General features: G+C 38.9%; 4 protein-coding genes across 5 annotated transcripts; all 4 read right to left on the bottom strand.

Moving 5' to 3' along the window:
• On the bottom strand, window positions 1-2,624 carry LOC105924080 (protocadherin gamma-A11). The gene has a single exon (XM_012859971.3). The coding sequence runs from the start codon at window positions 2,413-2,415 to the stop codon at window positions 16-18; it is 2,400 nt and encodes a 799-aa protein (XP_012715425.3). The 5' UTR covers window positions 2,416-2,624; the 3' UTR covers window positions 1-15.
• Window positions 1-23,893, bottom strand: LOC118557409 (protocadherin beta-15-like). 2 transcript variants are annotated; one of them, XM_036127377.1, is made up of 2 exons: window positions 21,356-23,892; window positions 1-39 (listed from the first exon to the last, which is right to left on the bottom strand). In XM_036127377.1, the coding sequence occupies exons 1-2, from the start codon at window positions 23,774-23,776 to the stop codon at window positions 16-18; spliced, it is 2,445 nt and encodes an 814-aa protein (XP_035983270.1). In that variant the 5' UTR covers window positions 23,777-23,892; the 3' UTR covers window positions 1-15. The 2 variants fall into 2 exon arrangements, with proteins under 2 accessions (XP_035983270.1, XP_035983269.1); XM_036127376.1 differs by lacking the exon at window positions 1-39 and adding an exon at window positions 16,914-16,952 and having other exon boundaries at window positions 21,356-23,893.
• Window positions 4,114-9,164, bottom strand: LOC118557412 (protocadherin gamma-A12-like). Its single transcript, XM_036127380.1, has one exon. The coding sequence runs from the start codon at window positions 8,792-8,794 to the stop codon at window positions 6,389-6,391; it is 2,406 nt and encodes an 801-aa protein (XP_035983273.1). The 5' UTR covers window positions 8,795-9,164; the 3' UTR covers window positions 4,114-6,388.
• Window positions 16,914-19,501, bottom strand: LOC118557411 (protocadherin beta-15-like). Its single transcript, XM_036127379.1, has one exon. The coding sequence runs from the start codon at window positions 19,338-19,340 to the stop codon at window positions 16,929-16,931; it is 2,412 nt and encodes an 803-aa protein (XP_035983272.1). The 5' UTR covers window positions 19,341-19,501; the 3' UTR covers window positions 16,914-16,928.

Below are 23,893 nucleotides of genomic sequence, written 5' to 3'. Positions count from 1 at the left end.
AAACTACCATCTCAACTATGTAGTGGGACAAATTCCTACCTCAGGAGAAGCATCACTGTCTCCAAACATGTCAGCAAACTCTGTTGGACTTTTCTTCAAAGTCTGGTCAGCAGGCAGCGTGTTGTCGTTGTAAGATGATACAAATTTAAAGTCACTGGTTCTAGATCCCGTTGTCAGGTAGGCGTCATAATTGTAAGCGCTGCGTAAAGTTCCTGTGCCGTCAACATCTGCATAATTAGGAGGGAGATAAGCTCCGGGGATGGCTACTGCTCCATCAAACAACAGTCTGGGCTTTCTCCTGCGACAAAACCTCACACCCAGGATGATGATGATGAAGGTCAGAAAGAAGGTGGACACCGAAACCAGCGCAATGATCAGATAGGAGGTCAGCTTGGAGTTCTTCTCATCATAAGAAATATCTTTCAGTTCTGGCACCTCAGCCAAGTTATCAGAAATAAGTAAATACATGGCACAGGTGGCAGACAGAGAGGGCTGTCCGTTATCTTTCACTGCAACAATCAGGTTCTGTTTCATGCTGTCAGATTCTGAAATGTCCCGCTGTGTCCTGATCTCTCCGCTGTGCAGACCAATAGTGAAAAGTCCAGGATCTGTGGCTTTGACTATATGATAGGACAGCCAGGCGTTCTGTCCAGAGTCTGCGTCCACTGCGATCACTTTGGACACCAGAGAGCCTCCGTGTGCAGCTTTGGGGACCAGCTCGGTCATGAAGGAGCTGCCCTCCGGGGCGGGGTACAGTATCTGAGGAGAGTTGTCATTTACATCCGATATAAACACACTGACGGTCACGTTGCTGCTGAGTGGAGGAGAACCGTTGTCTCTGGCCATGACATGGACTTTAAAATTCCTGAACTGCTCATAATCAAACGACCTCACAGCGTGGATCACCCCCGTGTCTCCGTTAACAGATAGATAGGAGGACACTGAGGCACCGTTCACCTCACCAGGTAACAGAGAATAAATCACTGTACCGTTTTGTCTCCAGTCGGGGTCTCGAGCAGAAACCGAGCACAAAGTGGAGCCAGGTTTGTTATTTTCACTCACATATGCGCTGTAGGACTGTTCCTCAAACACAGGTGGGTTGTCGTTGATGTCAGCTACAGATAACTGAACAGTTTTAGAGGAGGACAGAGGTGGAGAGCCCTCGTCAGTGGCAGTGATTGTAATGTTGTAATCAGAAACTAGTTCACGGTCCAGCTGTCCTGTGGTCACCAGAGAATAATAGTTTTTAATAGAGGGAACCAACTTAAAAGGCATATTTTGCTGGATGGAGCACCGCACCTGTCTGTTATTTCCTGAGTCTCTGTCCTGCACATTAATGATGCCCACCTCTGTACCAGCTGGGGTGTCTTCTGGTATGGGATTGGTCAGGGATTTCAGACTGACTACAGGAGCGTTGTCATTAATATCAGTCATAGAAATAATTACCTTCGCATAAGATGACAGCCCCAGACCATCTTTTGCTTTAACGCGTATTTCATATGATGTTTTAACTTCATAGTCTACAGCGCCAGTTACATGTATTTCCCCACTTTTACTATCAATACTGAATATTTTCATCACTTCATCAGTAACATGACCAAAATCATAAGTTACATCTCCATTCACTCCCTCATCTGCATCAGTTGCGCTCACTGTGAGCACTACAGTGTCTAAAGGAGAGTTTTCAGGCAGACTGGCTTCATAGACGGCCTGGCTGAACACTGGGGCGTTATCATTAGCATCCAGCACAGTTACATGTATGATCACTGTACCTGATCTCCGAGGAGATCCGCCATCTAAAGCTGTGAGCAGTAAATTAATTTCTTTCTGCTTTTCACGATCAATTTCTTTATCTAAAACAAGCTCCACGGTGTTTCCATTAGCAGCCAGAATGAAATTTTCGTTCTTTTCAAGGCTGTACTGCTGAACTGCGTTTTGTCCTACATCCGCATCGTGCGCCTCCTCGATCACAAAGCGAGCTCCCTTCACTGCCGACTCACGAATTTCAAGGTTTACAAATTTCTCCTTAAATTGTGGAGAGTTGTCATTAATATCTTGAATATGAAGGTTTATCCGATGCAGCTCCAGAGGATTTTGCAAAACGAGCTCCTGTTTTAAGATGCACGAAGCCTTTTCGCCACAAAGCCCCTCCCGATCAATCCTCTCGGCCACAATCAGCTCTCCCTGCGCCAGGTTTATGTCACAGTACCGCTTATCGCTCTCTTCGGTGTCAATGCGGGCTCTTCTGGTGGACAGCGCACCTGTCTGCAGCCCCAGATCCTTGGCGACATTTCCAATAACTGATCCCCGTTTCATTTCCTCTGGGAAAGAGTAGCTCAGGTCTCCATGAGCGACGTGCAGAAGACAAAAGGAGAAGCAGCTCCACAACAGAAAAACAATCATTTTAAATTCCATATCCAGATCTTATCCCTAAATCAGTCAAAGTCTTATATCAATAATCACGACACACGAAGACATAAAACGAGAAAGGCTGCAACGAAGCGCCGCTCCGTCTTTTATATGAACAACGCAAAGGCGCACATATTGACACACGAGAGAGGAGTTAATGTTTAAGACTGGTACAGAGCGACATCTTGAGTGCATTAGAAAAACATCACTAGCTAACGAAAAAAAAAAAAAAACTTGAAACGGGAAAGTTATGTATTTAAAGCCATTGCACCTATTTGAACTCGGAGATTATATAAAAAAAATACCTATTCTAATCTGGAAAGGTGTTTAAATAAAATTGCAATGCAATATTTCTTAAATGATATCCAAACCAGAAACATTTGAATGTGTATCTATAGATACATACTTTGCAACTGAATATTTCAGAAAAATAATCGTTGCAAGAACATTTAATTTCAGCCTGAATTTTCACAAGTTGAAAACAGCTATACCATATTTATCCTGAATAGTAATAAATTACATAAAGCCTTTTTATGTTCTCATTAACCAATTGAATGTAATTTGCACTTCAGCGTCTGTTTCTCCACATTCAAACCTTTAACATTTCTTAGTTTTTTTAAGCCTAAATATTTTTCTTTCTTTTTTTCATTTGCACATTGAGGGGATAAATGTTGGCCAAACAAGCACAGCAAATGACACCAAATACTCGTTATACTCACCTTATCATAGTTTACAAGTTTTCTATACTTAACAATATGTCTTTGGCACCAGAGAGAACAACAGGCCTATTCACAGCCATGATTACTCCTCATATTTAAAAGTGCACTTGGTATTGTCCTTAACTATATATACATTTTTCTCTCTCTCTCTCTCATATATATATATATATATATATATATATATATATATATATATATATATATATATATATATATATATATATATATAGAGAGAGAGAGAGAGAGAGAGAGAGAGAGAGAGAGAGAGAGAGAGAGAGAGAGAGAGAGAGAATATGATTTTGTTTATCATTTCCACTACACTGCTCCCAGCCACCAGCACCTCAATTACCTCCACCTGCTGCTGTAGTTAATCAGCCGCCCACCTATTTATACCAGCCTCGTCCTATCCATCACTCTCCTCCAGAAACTCGAATCTTGTTACGCTTCAGGTTTATTCCTTGGACCTGCTCACACCCTGCCCTGTCTAGTTGTTTAACTGGTGCTAGTGTGGTGTGCACCGCCTGGTTAAGGTCTTTCCTGGATTATTTGTGCTTTACTCTTCCCTCACTGGGATCTCATCCGTAGCTTCTGGTCAAGACTGCATCCGCATGCTCTGCCTTGTCAAGACTGCCTCCGCCTGAGCATCTGGTCACCTGCTCATTCCTGCTGTCATCTCCTGGTCAGCAGCCTTCCTTGTTCTCCTGCCTGCCTAACCCATCTGCCATTACCATAGATTTATTAATAAATATTTGAAAATCTATGCTGTGTCGGTTGTAATACCAGGTTCACCATATACATGAACATTACAGCTTGATTTAGACCAACAAATTTCAGGGCAGCAACATATTTTGAAAATTAGGCCTGACCTAAGGCAAAACTAAGATTTGCCCTGAAGCAGTCCAATTAACTTAATCAAGTTCACTTGGTTTGTTTAATTATATAATTTATTCCATAAGTTACTAAAAACTCAAAACACTGACAAATATTGATAAAAATGTTATTTATTTTTTACCAACACAACATATTGTAAAATACTGGAGGTATAACAAATCTACAGGAATTACCTTTGTATATTATGTTAAAACCAAAAACCATTCCTATCATTTTGAAAATGCTGTCATTTTGAGGATATTTTGTAATAGACACATTGTTGCTTTCTGTCTTTAGATTTATTAATGGCAAGGACAAACATTTCACTATAGAGATCACAAGCTATATAATGTAAAAACATAGTTTAACTGTTTCATCAAATAAAACATGTGATATAAAACCTGGAAAATGAATGGCAGTATTAAACACTTAAACATTCTGTTGCTAACTATTGTCTTAACTATAGTGATAAATACTTATTTAGCAGTTATCTCAGCTTCAATTTTTTTTCTTGACTTTGTGTTTACCTCGCTGTTGCAGTTAGTGCAGGTAATGCAAATTATAAAAATGGTGAGTAAAAATGTCAGTGGACTGTATATTCAACATAGTATGTCAGAGTATGTTAATAAACTGAAAAATTTACATTGTGTTCAAACAACCGCAGTGGAAAATGTTTGAATACAAAAAATAAAATAAAACTGCAGGTGTCAAAACTCAATGGGATGTCTTCTGTGAAGATAATGTTGCAAAGTATAGGCTTTGGAGTAGTTTCTATATATATACACACATTTAAAAAAAATATGGCATATTCTGACATCAGAAGCTCAAAATATGCACAGAAAAGTCAATATTATAAACTCTTTCCAACTGTTAAGAACTTTTCTGCAAATTACGCAAAGTTCAGACAGCAAACAACATGTTGACACCTTTACACATGGTTTCAATGTTTTCCAGCAGTTTCTCTACCACTAACACAAATGACCAAGGTTTTGGGCTCCCATTTTACTTGGAGTAAAATACATTTGTAACTAATATATACAACCAAGTGGAACAAAATCACCCATACATCCATACATCCATACATTTTTCTAACACATCTATCCTTTGTGGGGTGCTGGTGCCTATCTCCAGCTGTCAATGGGCAAGAGGCAGGGTACACCCTGGAGTGGTTGCCAGTCTATCGCAGGGCGGAACAAAATCAAATATGCCAAAATAAGTTAAGTATTTGAGCTGTGTTCACTACGCTTAGAATAAAGGAATTGACTTGAAAACTGGCAAAACTATCAGAAAAATCACTGCTTTTATAGAAAACGGAGGAAGACATCACAAACCTTGGCTCAAAAGAATTTCAAAAGTTAAAACAAGAGAAAAGCAGGAGTTAAAGAAAATATTTAAAGCATTTTACGAGGACGTTTCTTTGTAAGAGCTGATTCGAAGTTTGAGCTTATCAATGATAACTGAAACGTACATGTAAGACAACCAGGAAAAGAAAAACAACGATACTTGATAGTCCCAGTTGGTCTAAATTTAAAAAAGAAGTGTTTATGTTTTGTCTATTCTGGAGGAATACATACAATAGATAAAAACCTGACCAGGAAAAGCAACAGGAACAATTCTCTCAAGACATGAAATTGCAAATTGGACCTTGTTATCCACTCTGCAGCCAAGGAAACAATACATAGTCTAAGAAAAAAAAAAAACATTATTCACTGTCAGTCCCCTCTCCTCAAAGTAATTTCAGACTGCTAAAAAAAAAAAATGGTATGTTCTGTGTAATATGTAAAAGCATTTTTAAACAATGAATGATTGGGGATATAATTATTTTCAATAACCTGTTTTGGAAATGCAATAAATTGCTACTCTGTGGATTATATAGTTTGACTATGAGAAACGTTTTGATAAATAATCAATTCCAGCAATCAAATTTAAAAACTTCAAAATAAGAATATAAAAAAAGCCAAAAAGTTTCATGGAAGCTTTACATGAGGGGAAAGGAATTAAGGACATATTGCCATTTTTGTTAAATACTCCAGTACCTTTGGATCAGGTGTTGGTGTATGGTAGGTTATGGTTATACTTAAATCTAAAAAAAATTTATAAATCAAGATTGTTTGCATTTTAAAACTATTATAAAGAAAGTTAAAGAGTAACACTGAAATAATTCACTACAAAACATATACTTAAACATTTAAATATACTAAATAAGAATAAAAGTAAAAAAAATGCAGGTGACCACTTCACATGAAAGCACTGTTCAAAAATTGCATTTCAACAACAACGGCAGGTTGAGAAATACAGATTCAGGACATCTGGTATTCACAACTATGAGTAGAATCTAATACTAAAGTAGGAAATTAAAAAAGGTTAAAAATTAAAAAAAAATATTACATTCATACCTCAGGTGAAGCGTCATTGCATCCAAACATATCCACAAACTCTGTTGGACTTTTCTTCAGAGTCTGGTCAGCAGGCAGTGTGTTGTCGTTGTAAGATGATACAAACTTAAAGTCACTGGTTCTAGATCCGGTTGTCAGGTAGGCGTCATAATTGTAAGCGCTGCGTAAAGTTCCTGTGCCGTCAACATCTGCGTAATTAGGAGGGAGATAAGCTCCGGGGATGGCTACTGCTCCATCAAACAACAGTCTGGGCTTTCTCCTGCGACAAAACCTCACACCCAGGATGATGATGATGAAGGTCAGAAAGAAGGTGGACACAGAAACCAGCGCAATGATCAGATAGGAGGTCAGCTTGGAGTTCTTCTCATCATAAGAAATATCTTTCAGTTCTGGCACCTCAGCCAAGTTATCAGAAATAAGTAAATACATGGCACAGGTGGCTGACAGAGAGGGCTGTCCGTTATCTTTCACTGCAACAATCAGGTTCTGTTTCATGCTGTCAGATTCTGAAATGTCCCGCTGTGTCCTGATCTCTCCGCTGTGCAGACCAATAGTGAAAAGTCCAGGATCTGTGGCTTTGACTATATGATAGGACAGCCAGGCGTTCTGTCCAGAGTCTGCGTCTACCGCGATCACTTTGGACACCAGAGAGCCTCCGTGTGCAGCTTTGGGGACCAGCTCGGTCATGAAGGAGCTGCCCTCCGGGGCGGGGTACAGTATCTGAGGAGAGTTGTCATTCACATCCGATATGAACACACTGATGGTCACGTTGCTGCTGAGTGGAGGAGAACCGTTGTCTCTGGCCATGACGTGGACTTTAAAACTCCTGAACTGTTCATAATCAAACGACCTCACAGCGTGGATCACCCCCGTGTCTCCGTTAACAGATAGATAGGAGGACACCGAGGCTCCGTTCACCTCACCAGGTAACAGAGAATAAATCACTGTACCGTTTTGTCTCCAGTCGGGGTCTCGAGCAGAAACGGAGCATAAAGTGGAGCCAGGTTTGTTATTTTCACTCACATGTGCGCTGTAGGACTGTTCCTCAAACACAGGTGGGTTGTCGTTGATGTCAGCTACAGATAACTGAACAGTTTTAGAGGAGGACAGAGGTGGAGAGCCCTCGTCAGTGGCAGTGATTGTAATATTGTAATCAGACACTAGTTCACGGTCCAGCTGCCCTGTGGTCACCAGAGAATAATAGTTTTTAATAGAGGGAACCAACTTAAAAGGGACGTTTTGCTGAACGGAGCAGCGGACCTGTCTGTTATTTCCTGAGTCTCTGTCCTGCACATTAATGATGCCCACCTCTGTACCAGGTGACACGTTCTCTGCTATGGGATTGGACAGGGATTTTAGATTAATAACTGGGGCGTTGTCATTTATATCAGTAATATCAATAATCAGTTTAGCTTCCGAAGACAGGCCGTAACCATCTTTGGCCTCAATCATCAGCTCATATTTTGATCCCTCTTCATAATCTATTTCACCTGCAACAGTTATTTCTCCTGTTTTTTCATCAAGTGAAAATAGCTTTTCAGATTTATCAGATAATCTGCTAAAATCATAGGTAACCTCACCATTTATTCCATCATCTGCATCTGTTGCACTTACTGTGATAACTGGGGTTTTTAAGGGAGAGTTTTCAGGCATCCTGGCTGTATACACAGCCTCGGTAAACACCGGAGCATTATCATTAGCATCGAGCACAGTAACATGTATGACTACAGTCCCTGATCTCCGAGGAGACCCCCCATCTACAGCTGTTAGTAATAATTTAATCTCTTGCTTTTCCTCTCGGTCTAACTCTTTATCTAAGATTAACTCTCCAAATTTATTGCCAGCACTTGTTGTCTGAATATTGAACACAAAATGGGGGTTTTGCTGCAGGATGTAGCTTTGAACGCCGTTCTGGCCTATATCTGCATCGTGCGCAGCATTGATGCGATACCTGGCTCCTTTAACAGCCGACTCACTGATTTCCAGCTTCACTGTGTCCTTTTGAAATACTGGGGAATTATCGTTTATGTCCTGCACCTGGAGGGACAGCCGGTGTAACTCCAGTGGATTTTCTAAAAGCAGATCAAATTTGAGAACGCAGGTTGGTTTTTGTCCACAATGCTCCTCTCTGTCTATTCTTCCCGCGACCAATAAATCTCGGTTTCTCAGGTCAACTCTGATATACTCCTTCTCGCTTCCCTCCATTTCAACACGGGCTTTACGAGCATGGATTCCCTGTGATTCCAGTCCCAAATCCCTGGCGATATTTCCTATGACAGATCCGGGCTTCAGCTCCTCTTGCACGGAATAGGTCAGCTCTCCCCGTGTGCAGTGTTCCACAAAAAAGACAAAGAAAACGCGGCCGCAGATCCCGGGAAAACGCCCTTCATGCGCCATCATTCCACACTACAATAATCAATATAACAAGGTAGGTTTCCAGCATTAAATCTATTATTTTTCGGTCACGAGTTCAGCATCCCTCGCGTTTTGCTCCAGCTTTAGAGAACAGAGAACAAATACGTCCCACTCCTCATAGAGGATCGTGTGCAAAACACGTTCAGCGTTTAACGCGTCGTTGGTCTATAGTGACACCGTGAGTACAAATAAAATATAACAACTCAAAAAACATTACCAGAATTATGACACACCTTTTTAAAAGTGTTCAAATAATAAGTAAATATCTACATTAAAATTCAAGTCAAATTTGAGATTCTTCTGTATTATTACAGTAAAGTGCTCTGTAACCATTTCAATGTTTTAATATAGCCTACAGTAGATCACTTCCTTTTAATAGTAATACATGAAGCATTTTTAGTTGTCAAAAAGGGACCCTGAAAACTCGATGTATCTTTTAATTTCCAAAAGTTTCTTTCCTTCGGGTAAATATAAATGCATGCACCTTTCAAAAAAAAAAAAAATAAGAGAACTCAATTCTTGTTAACTTGCTGTTTATACTTATTTTGAATAAGTATTGTACACTCTTGGATTAAAAAATGCTTGATAACTCAAAATATTTGAATTTACACATTTGAAAGAGGTGGAGACTTGTGCAGATCAGTTAATCCTGATTGGCCGATTTCTTTTTCTTTTCTTTTTTTTTCTTTTTGTTTTTGTTTTTTGGCCATGTGTGTGGCCAGATAAAACCATGAGCGAAGTTCCTGTTACGATTAATGGGATGTATTCAATATTAGCCAAGTACTGAACCCATACAAGTTCAGTTCTTTGAACCCGAAGTTGTTTGATGAATTAAATATAAATGCTTCGTTTAACGTATTTATGCTGATTTCAGTAATATGTGTTGTCAAAATGCAAATGCACAAATGTATGTTTAATAACATATAAAAGTTCTTAATAAATATATCAAGCATCTTTGATCGAGTTGGGATACTCCCTGTAGCAGGTGAGCTCTAAAAGATGATTCCCAAGAAGAGCTTATTATCCCTGTTGAATTAAGTCTACTCAAAATTAAGTCCATATAGTGGTGCAAACCTAATGTGTACAACTTCCACATACTAACATTTTTTAAGTTCACAAAATGATTGTTTTAAATCCAACTAGTTTACAAACATAAAAACAAGTCAACTTGACGCATCCTACAGTGTATGTGTATTCTTAATTAAATGAAAATATGAAATGAAAGAACGAGAGAGATAAATTACTATATGTGGCTATTACGTCAGGTCCGTTTTTTTGTTGTTGTTGTTTTTTTTCGCTTGATGAAGTTCTTTCAATTACTATGCTACTATTGCCAAGAAACTAATGTGATTGATTTATTTTTAGTGAGTCAAAACTGAAAACATAAGATGCTGGATAATCAACTTTGAACCATTCAGTAATGTAATCATATTATGTTATTATTAACTTGAAGTTTATTTTAAAACTAAATTGCATATAATAAGTTCCAGTTGTTTTATCTGAAAGGAAATTGCCAATTCAACTATATGATGTACATGTTTTGCAGAATGTAAAATGTTTAGGAAATTTGTGAACTTCAGTGGTTAGAGCAAAAGTCGGAATCAGCACCAGGGACAGAGACATAAACAAAGCTGCTCATTCACTTGGAGAGGCAAAGGAATCATGGAAACCTATGAGCCAGCATTTGCAAAATACAAAATATCTTTTATAGTAAAAAAATATATATATATATGAAGCTTTGGTTCATATTAAGTTTGCTTTGCATTTTGAGAAGTCATCAAGGGTATATATTTTGAATTAAATATAAGCATTATAAACTGGTTCACTCAGAGAAGATCAATTGAAAGTTATTAGAAGGAAGAAAAATGTGGGAACAAAAAAGATCTATAGAGTTAGGAAGTTTGCAAATATTGTGGGGAGAAAATTGATTCTATATGTGTACGTGTAAAGAATGCAAAGTGCCCAAAATTACACATTTTGTGTGTACATTTGGGTACTTGCAAATGAGTTCAAATGCACACATACAAATTTCAAAAAATAATTTGTACAAAATAAATATATTAATACATCATTAGTAATTAAAAGATTTTAATTTAAGAAATTAAAAGATCAAATCCTACACCCAGATTTTTTTTCTTTTTTTTTTTTACCTTCAACCTCACGGATGTAATGATTACAAATTCAAAAAGCTTCCAAGGTATACAAATCATTAAATACGTTTGGACAAATCACCTGATACACAAGCACTATGCTACATTTACACACAGATCAGAGAAATCCCCTTTCGTCATCTTTATGTACTCTAATGACTGTACATATGAGGACCCATCTGTAAAACTCCTGAAGTCTGCAAATGACACCACATTGGTTGATCCAGGACGCATATAAGTCTGCATGCAGACTAGAGGTGGATTAGTTGCTCTACTCGTGCGCCCAGAACCACCTGGAGCTAATCACGCTACAGACAATGGAGATGATTATGGACTTCAGAAGAATCCCACCCAACTATCCTCAACAATACTTTGTCTATTGTAGATCATTTCCAGTTTCTTAGAACTATCCTTGGGACCTGAGATGGTTCTCAGACATTGACACCATCTGTAAAAAGACTCAGCAGAGATTGTATTTCCTGCAGCAATTTAAGAAGTACAACTTTACTCAGGAGCTACTCATCATCTTGTTTTTCCCCTACATTTTTCACAACGCAAGCGTAACTTCTTTCTTCGTACCCACAGACATGCTGAATAAAGTTGATTCTGATTGATCATTCTCTCTTGAGTTTGTGAAGTGGGCTTGTGTGCAAATAGCATTACCCAAAACCAGATTGTCTGTACCATCAAGTTTAGCCAGAGCTAGGAGACATGTAGAATTGACATGTAGCAGGTATACCATGCAGTGCATAAAATGGCTGTTACCTCAAATATTAGGATGGTTTCCTTTTCACAACTGGTGTTGCTTTTTTTTTTTTGGAATCTGAAATGTCTTAAGGCTCCAAATCCATTTAAAATTTGACCAGGACAGATGCATTTCATGTTTTAAGTTCACCCAGAACACTAAAAAAGGGTTTTATTAAGTCTTAATGGCAAAAGCTTAAACTACAACTTATCTCGCTGCCGTCTTGCCAACTCCCCTGATGGTTTCGGACTAATGTTATGATTCCAGGAACCTCACAGCTTTATGAGCACATGTTGCATTTAAATAGAGGTAGAACGCTGTGTCATCAGAAGTTTCTTCAGAGGCCAGTGTGACACATTGAACATTGGAACTTCAATGAATAAAAGCAGTTGTAGTGACAAAATACCAAATTATGCTTACAAGGGTCATTAAACAATTATTGAAATTCATGTAAGATTACAAGTGAAGGTAAAAAAAAAAGTCTTTAAATACTTTCTTTAAAAAGGGTAATACATAAAACGGTTTCCTAGTTAAAAAGTTCCTTGATCTGTGATCCACCTACTAAATCTTTCTGAGGGGTGATGCTTATAATTGATTACTCATGCCTGTATAGGACTGAAGGGGGAGCTGTCGGTCTGGGCTTCGTTTATCCATGTTACACGTTTTCAGGTAATAACTAAATATTTATATTTTTACCCTTGAAAACGTTTGCTAATATTCTTCGTCGTGTTTTGTAACTTTTCCAACTTGAAGTGGAGTGGCTTTGACTTAGTAATTTACATTTTATGACCGTGATTTAAGGTATTGGTTTAAGCTAGTTAGCTCCGATCAGGCTGCTGATGACGTGGCATTGCAGGACTATAGTGTTAGCGCATAACAGTGTGTGCGTATGTATGCCTCTAAGCTAAGAACATGCTAAAAACTGTAAATATTGGGGATATTAAAAGTTATGTTCACTGTGCTATTTGGGGGGAAATGAGCACTTATGCTTTCAGGTTTTTAGTGGAGAACAAAAATATAAGAAACAGGATGGAAATGTGAAAGGACATTAAATAAACTGTTTTATAAAAAAGATATTGTGTTTATTTATTTACTTGTCATTTTATTCTACATAAATATAAAGCTGAATTTCAGTTTTGTAAATAATTTCAAATTGTAAATAAATTCCTGCTGCGTTTGCCTGAACGGAAGCATCGTTCCTCAGCTTCTTTTATTCATGTTGCTCGTTTCCTGGTCGCAACACTAGCACTATTTCCCTCTATACCTGCGCTAAAGTGGGGAACTTGTTCTTTCTGTTCTCAAAAAAAATAAAATAAAAAAAAATGTCAGCAACCTTTAGTTATAATTCATAAACCCACATTTAGCTTTAAAACACTAAAATTGTTTACGTAGACATCCAAGCCTTTAAAAGACCGTAGCTGCTACGTAGTCAAATGAAACGACCACTCGGTGGCCAATGGTGGAGCATCGTAGGCCAAGTTCAACCTGCACACTTTGCTTCCAATGAGAAAGAATATTTTAAAATTATTTCAGGCAACGTTTTATGTGACTGGCAGGTTTCTATGTGAGCTAAGCTACTTTTAGCAATTGGTAGCAAAGTCTTTGTATTTCTCCTCTAGGTCAGGGTTTTCATGAGGCCATCAGGCATGTTCTGAGATTAATCGGTGAGATGAGTGGAACGCTACAGGCATTTTTACGTATGACGTCATCCTGGAGGCGCTCTTCTCCGCTCACAGACGTGACAGCGAGGCAGCCCCGGCGGCATGGGCGGGCAATGGGGGGCCGTAGAGCCATCTGTGCCCGCCGATTTGTCCATCATACATAATTCAACCAATCAAATCAACGACTGACGGTACCATGCTAGCCAATTACAGCCAGAGAGGGGTGGGTCGCTGATTTATACGTTCGTAGCTTAAAGAAACACCACGGTTCCAATGTGCTCACCGTTTCTGGTTCGCTATGGATATTCGGACTTGTTTCCAAACAGATAGAAGGGACAACGGAGCAAATTAGAGCGAGCAGGAAGCAGCGCAATTAATTTCTGTTGGAAACGTGAGCGCTGCAGTCATCCATGCTGGCAGGGTCAGTTACGGAGCTACGAGCACAAGGAGCACAGACAAGCCAAATGAAAGAAACTTGGGTTACCTGCAGGCAGAAGGAAACACTGCTGTGTTCTGATCCTTGTGCTCTCTTGCTGCTGCAGTTACTTCTCCTAGTATGATTTTTTACTTCAGCTAGTGTTCAGGCTGACATCAGTGCTGTGATGAGCGCTTAAACTTGACTTTTGAGTTAACTGAATGGACAACACCAGATCGGACTAATAGTTTACAGCCCAAACACAAAACCCACCCAACTCTTAAAAAAAAAAAAAAAAAAGTCCAAAATCTCAACCTGGCTTGGACTCATGTTAAAACCTTAGAGCTATTAAACACATAATAAAGAAGATGCCATATAGCGCAGAAACAAGGAGGAAATGTTGCACATAGGGGCTTCTCACAAAATGTGCAATCAGGTAACCAAACAACACCCACAAAAATCACTAACAATCACATCCTAGCAACTGAGGGGGGTTATCAATAGCCTCACAACATGATCTAATATAAAATACACTTCTTTCATGGAGTAGTCTAACATTTTTCTTTCACACACAGTCATGAAACATATAGAAGTTGGTCAGTAGAACTCAACCCCATTTGGGTCCCTATATAACAGTGACTAATCCAATGTCATAGTGACACTTGATTAACCACAGACTGTTATTCATTGATGATGTCAGGTCCAGCAGGATATACTCATTTGAAATATAAATTAACTAGTAAAATGAGTTAAAGTAGACAGTATTTTATTTAAATGTGGAAATGTTTGGTTTTCTGGCACACAAAAGCAACTATTTTGATATATTGTGTTATTAATTCTTTCTAAAAGCCCGCCGAATGTTGTGAAAAGCTTCCCAAATTTTACAACCCTCCCATAAGTTTTTTTTTTTTTTTTTTTTTCAGATCGATGTGTTGGAAAGAAGCTTAATCTGGCAGAAACCCGCCCAATCTTGCAACACTGACTACACTTTTTGTTGTTGTTGTCGTCGTTGTTTTTATATTTATTATTATTATTTCATTATTGTTTGCATGTCTGCAGTGATATTGAACACTAAATGACAAAGTATTGCAAAGGAATTATTTCTGAAACACCTGCTTATAATGCTAAGATATGTTTCTCTTTGAAATGGAGAGAAAGATTAGATGTTACTTCATTAATCACATATCCAGCAGTAATCAGAAGAAAGGTAGTCAGGAGAAATGCAGGTTGAGACATAATCAGACAATGAAAGAGAGCGCTCACAAGAGCGTGTTCTCCAGAGAAGTAAATATACAGGAGAAATCCACCACCCTCCTTATATAATTAGCCAAAGTATTTCAGGGATTCTCCATCAGTGACAATCAGGTTAGCTATCTTAAAATGTGGTTTGTCAACCGTTTTAACTTTTCTGTCTAAATAACCAGATGATCAACTAGATAGTAACAGTGATGACAGAGGAGATATCCAGGCTTCTAGTGTGCAAAGGGAATTTCAAGGTTCATAATGGCGATCTCAAACTACACGTTGCTTTGTTTCCCGGATCTGTTACTTTGATCTGTCGCCATTAAATAACAAAATTCAAATAACATTTCAATTTATATTTGTAAGGTGTTTACTTGCTAAAAATTTAATTCAACAGACAAACTCATTACAAACAAAAACACAGCAGTAGAGTTGGGCTGTGAGTAAAGTGCCAAAATCCTTGTAGACTACCAGGTATCATGCCTTCAATAATTACAAATAAATGTGTGACATGATTGAAAAACTAATTTCAATGTTTTTCTCTTTCAGACACCTCTAAATCTGGAGCCAAGGGTCCAGTTCAGCCACAGTTTATGTTTTTTCCAGACACGGCCATGGGGGACAGGCAAAATCATTTCAGGCCCTTGTGCTGCACACATCGTACATGGATTAAATACTCACAGAGCAAGGATGCTGTTTGCTCTGACATCTGTGGTCACTTGGGACTTTAAAAAGCAAAATCAGTTTTTACTTCCGACAGAGGCTGTAGAAATTAGGAACTGAATGTGATTAAAGATAGAAGATATGCATCACATGTGTGATGCATATTTGTGCCATGTTAGCCAAATGGAGAAGTTTAATGTAATGGTAACAAAATTGGCATTAAGCTTTGCTGTACTTAGACCTTTAGAGGTTTAAGTACCTTTTTGGATAAACTTAAATTTTGATTACTTACTGAGCACCACTGTGAACTTCGGTAAGGGAGCCTCAAGGAATTGTACATCAGTTTTGAGGAGGGAATTATGAATTTAAGGTTGTGACGTTTGGAGTCCTCGATGTTCTAATGTGAATTGTAAAATCGTGAAATATTTTCAAATTCTGTGAATTGCTTTGCTAGTTGTTAATATGTTTGCTGCGTCACAAAAATAAAGATCAATTTCCCAACTGCTTTAGATCTTTTTTAGTTAGTTCGGCAACACATTAAATATTAAGCAGGTCAATACACTGACAATAAAAATACAGTGAATCATCCTCATTGATAATTTACCAATATAAAAGATGACAAACACAAAATCCCTGCTCTATTGAGCACCGGTTTTGTGTATTTTTATAAATTATGCAGAGAAAGCAAAGTTAGTCATGTGTGTCTGAACAGCATCTATGAATCTTCTATGCAATGAGAGTGACAAAGAATCATGGCTTTATCCACAAGAGAAACCGAAGATCAGTTTTTAACAACCTCTAACTGAGCAGCGTTCTCAGTCTGGCAATCCATCTGAAGCTTTCATGTCTCCACCAATGACATGCAAAGATATAGAGTGTATTTTCTCCCCATAAAATATAGACATCGTAGCACAGAAGACACAACGGGACATATGTGTGTGTGTGTGTGTGTGTAACAATTAAAGTGAAAAGGCAACAATCCTTTTGTAGTATATTCCCAAGCAAATCAGAGACCTTAAAACCCCACAGTAAAATAGCACTAGTTTGAGAAAAGACGAAAACACAAAAAAAGAGCTAAATGGTTTTGAGGAGTATAATTCACACCTCTCGTAAAGAGTAACTATCTCCAATGATTTATATTAAAGAAACTCTTGTGGTATGCATTGATGATTAAAGGGATAATTTGTAAAAAAAAAAAAAATCAATGAATGGGGTGGTGGTTTATGTCAAACTACCATCTCAACTATGTAGCGGGACAAATTCCTACCTCAGGAGAAGCATCACTGTCTCCAAACATGTCAGCAAACTCTGTTGGACTTTTTTTCAAAGTCTGGTCAGCAGGCAGCGTGTTGTCGTTGTAAGATGATACAAACTTAAAGTCACTGGTTCTAGATCCTGTTGTCAGGTAGGCGTCATAATTGTAAGCGCTGCGTAAAGTTCCTGTGCCGTCAACATCTGCATAATTAGGAGGGAGATAAGCTCCGGGGATGGCTACTGCTCCATCAAACAACAGTCTGGGCTTTCTCCTGCGACAAAACCTCACACCCAGGATGATGATGATGAAGGTCAGAAAGAAGGTGGACACAGAAACCAGCGCAATGATCAGATAGGAGGTCAGCTTGGAGTTCTTCTCATCATAAGAAATATCTTTCAGTTCTGGCACCTCAGCCAAGTTATCAGAAATAAGTAAATACATGGCACAGGTGGCAGACAGAGAGGGCTGTCCGTTATCTTTCACTGCAACAATCAGGTTCTGTTTCATGCTGTCAGATTCTGAAATGTCCCGCTGTGTCCTGATCTCTCCGCTGTGCAGACCAATAGTGAAAAGTCCAGGATCTGTGGCTTTGACTATATGATAGGACAGCCAGGCATTCTGTCCAGAGTCTGCGTCCACCGCGATCACTTTGGACACCAGAGAGCCTCCGTGTGCAGCTTTGGGAACCAGCTCGGTCATGAAGGAGCTGCCCTCCGGGGCGGGGTACAGTATCTGAGGAGAGTTGTCATTCACATCTGATATGAACACACTGACGGTCACGTTGCTGCTGAGTGGAGGAGAACCGTTGTCTCTGGCCATGACGTGGACTTTAAAACTCCTGAACTGTTCATAATCAAACGACCTCACAGCGTGGATCACCCCCGTGTCTCCATTAACAGATAGATAGGAGGACACGGAGGCACCGTTCACCTCACCAGGTAACAGAGAATAAATCACTGTACCGTTTTGTCTCCAGTCGGGGTCTCGAGCAGAAACCGAGCATAAAGTGGAGCCAGGTTTGTTATTTTCACTCACATGTGCGCTGTACTGTACCTCAAACACAGGTGGGTTGTCGTTGATGTCAGCTACAGATAACTGAACAGTTTTAGAGGAGGACAGAGGTGGAGAGCCCTCGTCAGTTGCAGTGATTGTAATATTGTAATCAGAAACTAGTTCACGGTCCAGCTGTCCTGTGGTCACCAGAGAATAATAGTTTTTAATAGAGGGAACCAACTTAAAAGGGACGTTTTGCTGAACGGAGCAGCGCACCTGTCTGTTATTCTCAGAGTCTCTGTCCTGCACATTTATGATGCCCACCTCTGTACCAGGTGACACGTTCTCTGGTATGGGATTGGACAGGGATGTGATGTCTATAACTGGGGCGTTGTCGTTCACATCACTAATATCAATTATAACTTTAGCTTCTGATGAAAGACCGTAACCATCTTTAGCTTCAATGAACACCTCATATTTTGATCTTTCTTCATAATCTATATTTCCTGTAACAATTATTTCTCCTGTTTTCGAATCAAGATAAAATAAAGTCTGGGACTGATCAGAGAGTCGGCTAAATTCATAGGTAACCTCGCCATTTATTCCATCATCTGCATCTGCTGCACTTACTGTGATAACTGCAGTTTTTAAAGGAGAGTTTTCAGGCAACCTGGCTGTGTACACAGCCTCGGTAAACACCGGAGCATTATCATTAGCGTCTAGCACAGTAACATGTATGACTACAGTCCCTGATCTCCGAGGAGACCCGCCATCCACAGCTGTTAATATTATTTTCAGTTCTTGTTGCTCCTCTCGGTCCAATTCTTTATCTAAAACCAGCTCTCCATATTTTCTCCCAGGGCTTGTCTGGATGTTAAGCACAAAATTTGGGTTTTGCTGCAGAATGTAGCTTTGGACGGTGTTCTGGCCTATGTCTGCATCATGCGCAGCATTAATGCGATACTTGGCTCCTTTGTCAGTTGACTCTCTGATTTCTAGCTTAATAATATCCTTCGGGAAGATCGGTTCGTTGTCGTTTATATCCTGAACCTGAAGAGACAACCGATGCAGCTCCAGAGGATTTTCCAAAAGCAGGTCGAACATGAGAACGCAGTTCGGCTTTTCTCCACAATGCTCCTCTCTGTCTATTCTTCCCGTAACGAATAAATCTCCATTTCCCGTGTTAATTCCAACAAGATCTTTGTCAGCACCTTCCACTTTAAGCCGTATTTTACGACTTGATAATCCGCCCAGCTCCAGGCCCAGATCTTTGGCAACATTTCCGATTACAGATCCGCGTTTCAGCTCCTCCTGGACGGAATAGGTCAGATCTCCATGAGCATTTTGCACCAGAACAAAGAAACAGATAACGCCGTGCCAATGAAGAATCCGTCGAGTAGTTTTCATCGTCAAATTAGACTACAAAAGCTATGCCGTCTATTTGTGAAGGTTAATCTATTTGTAAATACGGTATTATTGCCGAGCTTCTCCGCGGATTCACGTATTATAAAGAAGAGAGACTCAGACCGACTACAAATGGTGCGCAAAAAAAAGGCATTGAACAGCATTTAAATCCGTAGCTGGTCTATAGTGACACCTTGAGTTTAAATGATTGTACAACATTTCATCAGAAAATGCAGATTATTCTGAAGTGGTGTCACAAATTCTAACATAACCAAACAACTGTAAAACGTCCCTCTGTACTGTCAAGTAATTTTTCATATTTTTATGGAAGAACATTGGTAATCAAAACGGTCTCCTTCTTTGAAAAAGCATCGCTAGTTTTTATTGTAAATCGTTTGTGTTTAAATTAATCAATTTCTGTCCAAATATTATTTTCAGCATTTCTGAAAAACTCCAAGTTAACACTAACAACACCTGGTCTTCCCTTTTTAAAGGTAGTTTCACTTTAACGACCATATTATTATTATTATTATTATTATTATTATTATTATTATTATTATTATTATTATTATTATTATTATTATTATGTTTGTTTTTGCGCCAGACAAAATAAATATGTTTAGCCCAGCATAATCAGGGGAGGCTTATCAAAAAAGAAGGAAGAAAACTCAATATACGAAAATTGGGTAAAAGCCCAATTTAATGTTGTGCAAATTGTTTTGTACCACAATAGGTTAAACATTTAAAAATTAAAACAAAAGATGGAAAAAAGTTTCAATGAACACATTGTAAGCGATTTGTTAAATGAGCCATAGCTGAATATGCTACATTACTCCCAGAGGACATAATATTAGTGTCATATTGCAAAAATAAACCAAATTTATTAAGTTTGATCTTCAAATGCATGAACTTGCATAAGAGAAACGAATAAATAAAACTGTGAATACTTCTATGTTCTCAGTGAAATTAGAGGATCTGGACATAAACAAGGGATATATTGCTTGTAGAATGCATGTGCAAGAGTAAAATTTTAAGAAGCATGGACGTTGTGAGGTTCTTTAAGGACCAAGCACAGAGAAAAACCCTAAGTAATCATTTATTAAACTGTAAAAGATAAAATAAGACACAAATATATTTGCGGTGAACAATAATAAAAACAAGATATTTGATAAAAACGGGGAAAGTCCTGTTCCAAATAATATAAAGAAATAAAAGTAATAGGATATTCCATTGAATCCAGTTTTTCATCCCATCTTTACATTTTCAGTTAGTTATCCAATAAAATGGGCATGCCTAATATGAATATATCTGATTACCAAATTATATATTTAATAACTTCATTGTTAGACAACTAAATGAATAGCAAGGTATTTTAAATAAAATTATAATGGAAATGTATAAATAATTATATTGAAAAATTGAGGATAAGGGAGGAAGTTTCTTTCTCAATATATTTATGACCATCTACAAATCATTTGATCCAAAAAAAAAAAAAATCACCAAATTATAACTGAATTCAATAAATACTGAAAAGGAGCTGATGCACTGTTAATCACGCACAGCAACACTGTGAGTTTATAGCAAGAAAGGACAATATCTTACATGTGGAATACAAAAGAATACATGTTTTAAAAGAGAAAAATGGACAGGCAAAGACAACAAAAGAGATGAAAAGCTAAAGATTTTGTACGGTGAAGAAATATATATATATATATATATATATATATATATATATATATATATATATATATATATATATATATATATATACAGGATTTTGAAGGAGGTTGACTCATTGGAATCAATGTAATGTATATCAAGTCCAGTGTAAGAATGTACAACCATTTTAATCTAAGACGATCTTTAGGTCATATTTAAGAAATGTTGTTGTGTTCATGTATAGAAAGTTACTTCTAGTGGTCCCTGTTAATAATTGAAGAAATTAAAAAGAAGAACAGAATTAATATTGCGTAGATGTCAAACCACACCTTCAAACATGTAAAAGAATTAATTCCTACCTCTGGAGAAGCATCACTGTCTCCAAACATGTCAGCAAACTCTGTTGGACTTTTCTTCAGAGTCTGGTCAGCAGGCAGCGTGTTGTCGTTGTAAGATGATACAAACTTAAAGTCACTGGTTCTAGATCCGGTTGTCAGGTAGGCGTCATAATTGTAAGCGCTACGTAAAGTTCCTGTGCCATCAACATCTGCGTAATTAGGAGGGAGATAAGCTCCGGGGATGGCTACTGCTCCATCAAACAACAGTCTGGGCTTTCTCCTGCGACAAAACCTCACACCCAGGATGATGATGATGAAGGTCAGAAAGAAGGTGGACACAGAAACCAGCGCAATGATCAGATAGGAGGTCAGCTTGGAGTTCTTCTCATCATAAGAAATATCTTTCAGTTCTGGCACCTCAGCCAAGTTATCAGAAATAAGTAAATACATGGCACAGGTGGCAGACAGAGAGGGCTGTCCGTTATCTTTCACTGCAACAATCAGGTTCTGTTTCATGCTGTCAGATTCTGAAATGTCCCGCTGTGTCCTGATCTCTCCGCTGTGCAGACCAATAGTGAAAAGTCCAGGATCTGTGGCTTTGACTATATGATAGGACAGCCAGGCATTCTGTCCAGAGTCTGCGTCCACCGCGATCACTTTGGACACCAGAGAGCCTCCGTGTGCAGCTTTGGGAACCAGCTCGGTCATGAAGGAGCTGCCCTCCGGGGCGGGGTACAGTATCTGAGGAGAGTTGTCATTCACATCTGATATGAACACACTGACGGTCACGTTGCTGCTGAGTGGAGGAGAACCGTTGTCTCTGGCCATGACGTGGACTTTAAAACTCCTGAACTGTTCATAATCAAACGACCTCACAGCATGGATCACCCCCGTGTCTCCGTTAACAGATAGATAGGAGGACACCGAGGCACCGTTCACCTCACCAGGTAACAGAGAATAAATCACTGTACCGTTTTGTCTCCAGTCGGGGTCTCGAGCAGAAACCGAGCATAAAGTGGAGCCAGGTTTGTTATTTTCACTCACATGTGCGCTGTAGGACTGTTCCTCAAACACAGGTGGGTTGTCGTTGATGTCAGCTACAGATAACTGAACAGTTTTAGAGGAGGACAGAGGTGGAGAGCCCTCGTCAGTGGCAGTTATTGTAATGTTGTAATCAGAAACTAGTTCACGGTCCAGCTGTCCTGTGGTCACCAGAGAATAATAGTTTTTAATAGAGGGAACCAACTTAAATGGGACGTTCTGCTGGACGGAGCAGCGCACCTGTCTGTTATTCTCAGAATCTCTGTCCTGCACATTAATGATGCCCACCTCTGTACCAGGTGACACATTCTCTGGTGTAGGATTGGACAGGGATTTTACATAAATTAATGGGGCGTTGTCATTCACATCACTAATATCAATTATAACTTTAGATTCTGATGAAAGACCGTAACCATCTTTAGCTTCAATGAATACCTCATATTTTGATCTTTCTTCATAATCTATATTTCCTGTAACAATAATTTCTCCTGTTTTCGAATCAAGAGAAAATAAAGTCTGGGACTGATCAGAGAGTCGGCTAAATTCATAGGTAACCTCGCCATTTATTCCATCATCTGCATCTGCTGCACTTACTGTGATAACTGCAGTTTTTAAAGGAGAGTTTTCAGGCAACCTGGCTGTGTACACAGCCTCGGTAAACACCGGAGCATTATCATTAGCGTCCAGCACAGTAACATGTATGACTACAGTCCCTGATCTCCGAGGAGACCCGCCATCCACAGCTGTTAATATTATTTTCAGTTCGTGTTGCTCCTCTCGGTCTAATTCTTTATCTAAAACCAGCTCTCCATATTTTCTCCCAGGGCTTGTCTGAATGTTAAGCACAAAATTGGGGTTTTGCTGCAGAATGTAGCTTTGGACGGTGTTCTGGCCTATGTCTGCATCATGCGCAGCATTAATGCGATACTTGGCTCCTTTGTCAGTTGACTCACTGATTTCTAGCTTAATAATATCCTTCGGGAAGATCGGTTCGTTGTCGTTTATATCCTGAACCTGAAGAGACAACCGATGCAGCTCCAGAGGATTTTCCAAAAGCAGGTCGAATTTGATAACGCAGTTCGGCTTTTCTCCACAATGCTCCTCTCTGTCTATTCTTGCGGCAACAAATAAATCTCCATTTCTCATGTTTATACCGACATACTGTTTTTCGCTTCCTTCCATATCAACACGAGCTTTGCGTGAAGCTAGTCTTCCCAGCTCCAGTCCCAGATCCTTCGCGATATTTCCGATAACAGAACCATGTTTAAGCTCCTCTTGGATAGAATAGGTCAGATCTCCGTGCGCGTACTGGAGCAGAACAAAGAAAAAGATAAATCCGTGTTGACGTTGAATTCCTTGTGCATTCATAGTCTCAAATATAATATCCAAAAGCCAAACCATTTAGTTTTAATGGTAAATATATAATGTGCGTTTTCCGCACTTGCCGCCGGGTTTGCTTTTTTGTTCCAATAAAGAATTGAGATTACACCCAGTTGTGGGTGGTGTGCAAAAGCAGCG

The sequence above is a fragment of the Fundulus heteroclitus genome, chromosome 23 (genome assembly GCF_011125445.2).
Source record: "Fundulus heteroclitus isolate FHET01 chromosome 23, MU-UCD_Fhet_4.1, whole genome shotgun sequence".
Classification (NCBI taxonomy): domain Eukaryota; kingdom Metazoa; phylum Chordata; class Actinopteri; order Cyprinodontiformes; family Fundulidae; genus Fundulus; species Fundulus heteroclitus.
The sequence above is the reverse complement of the archived record's forward strand: the minus strand, read 5'-3'. Positions and strand labels throughout refer to the sequence as shown.

Excerpts from the sequence above, each read along its gene's own strand:
- LOC118557412 (XM_036127380.1), bottom strand. The coding sequence starts at position 8,794 with ATGATGGCGCATGAAGGGCGTTTTCCCGGGATCTGCGGCCGCGTTTTC.
- LOC118557411 (XM_036127379.1), bottom strand. The coding sequence starts at position 19,340 with ATGAAAACTACTCGACGGATTCTTCATTGGCACGGCGTTATCTGTTTC.
- LOC105924080 (XM_012859971.3), bottom strand. The coding sequence starts at position 2,415 with ATGGAATTTAAAATGATTGTTTTTCTGTTGTGGAGCTGCTTCTCCTTT.
- LOC118557409 (XM_036127376.1), bottom strand. The coding sequence starts at position 23,776 with ATGGTTTGGCTTTTGGATATTATATTTGAGACTATGAATGCACAAGGA. Across the intron at positions 16,953-21,355 it reads ACAGTGATGCTTCTCCAGAG|GTAGGAATTTGTCCCGCTAC; the intron begins GTAGGAATTAAT and ends GCTTCTCCTGAG.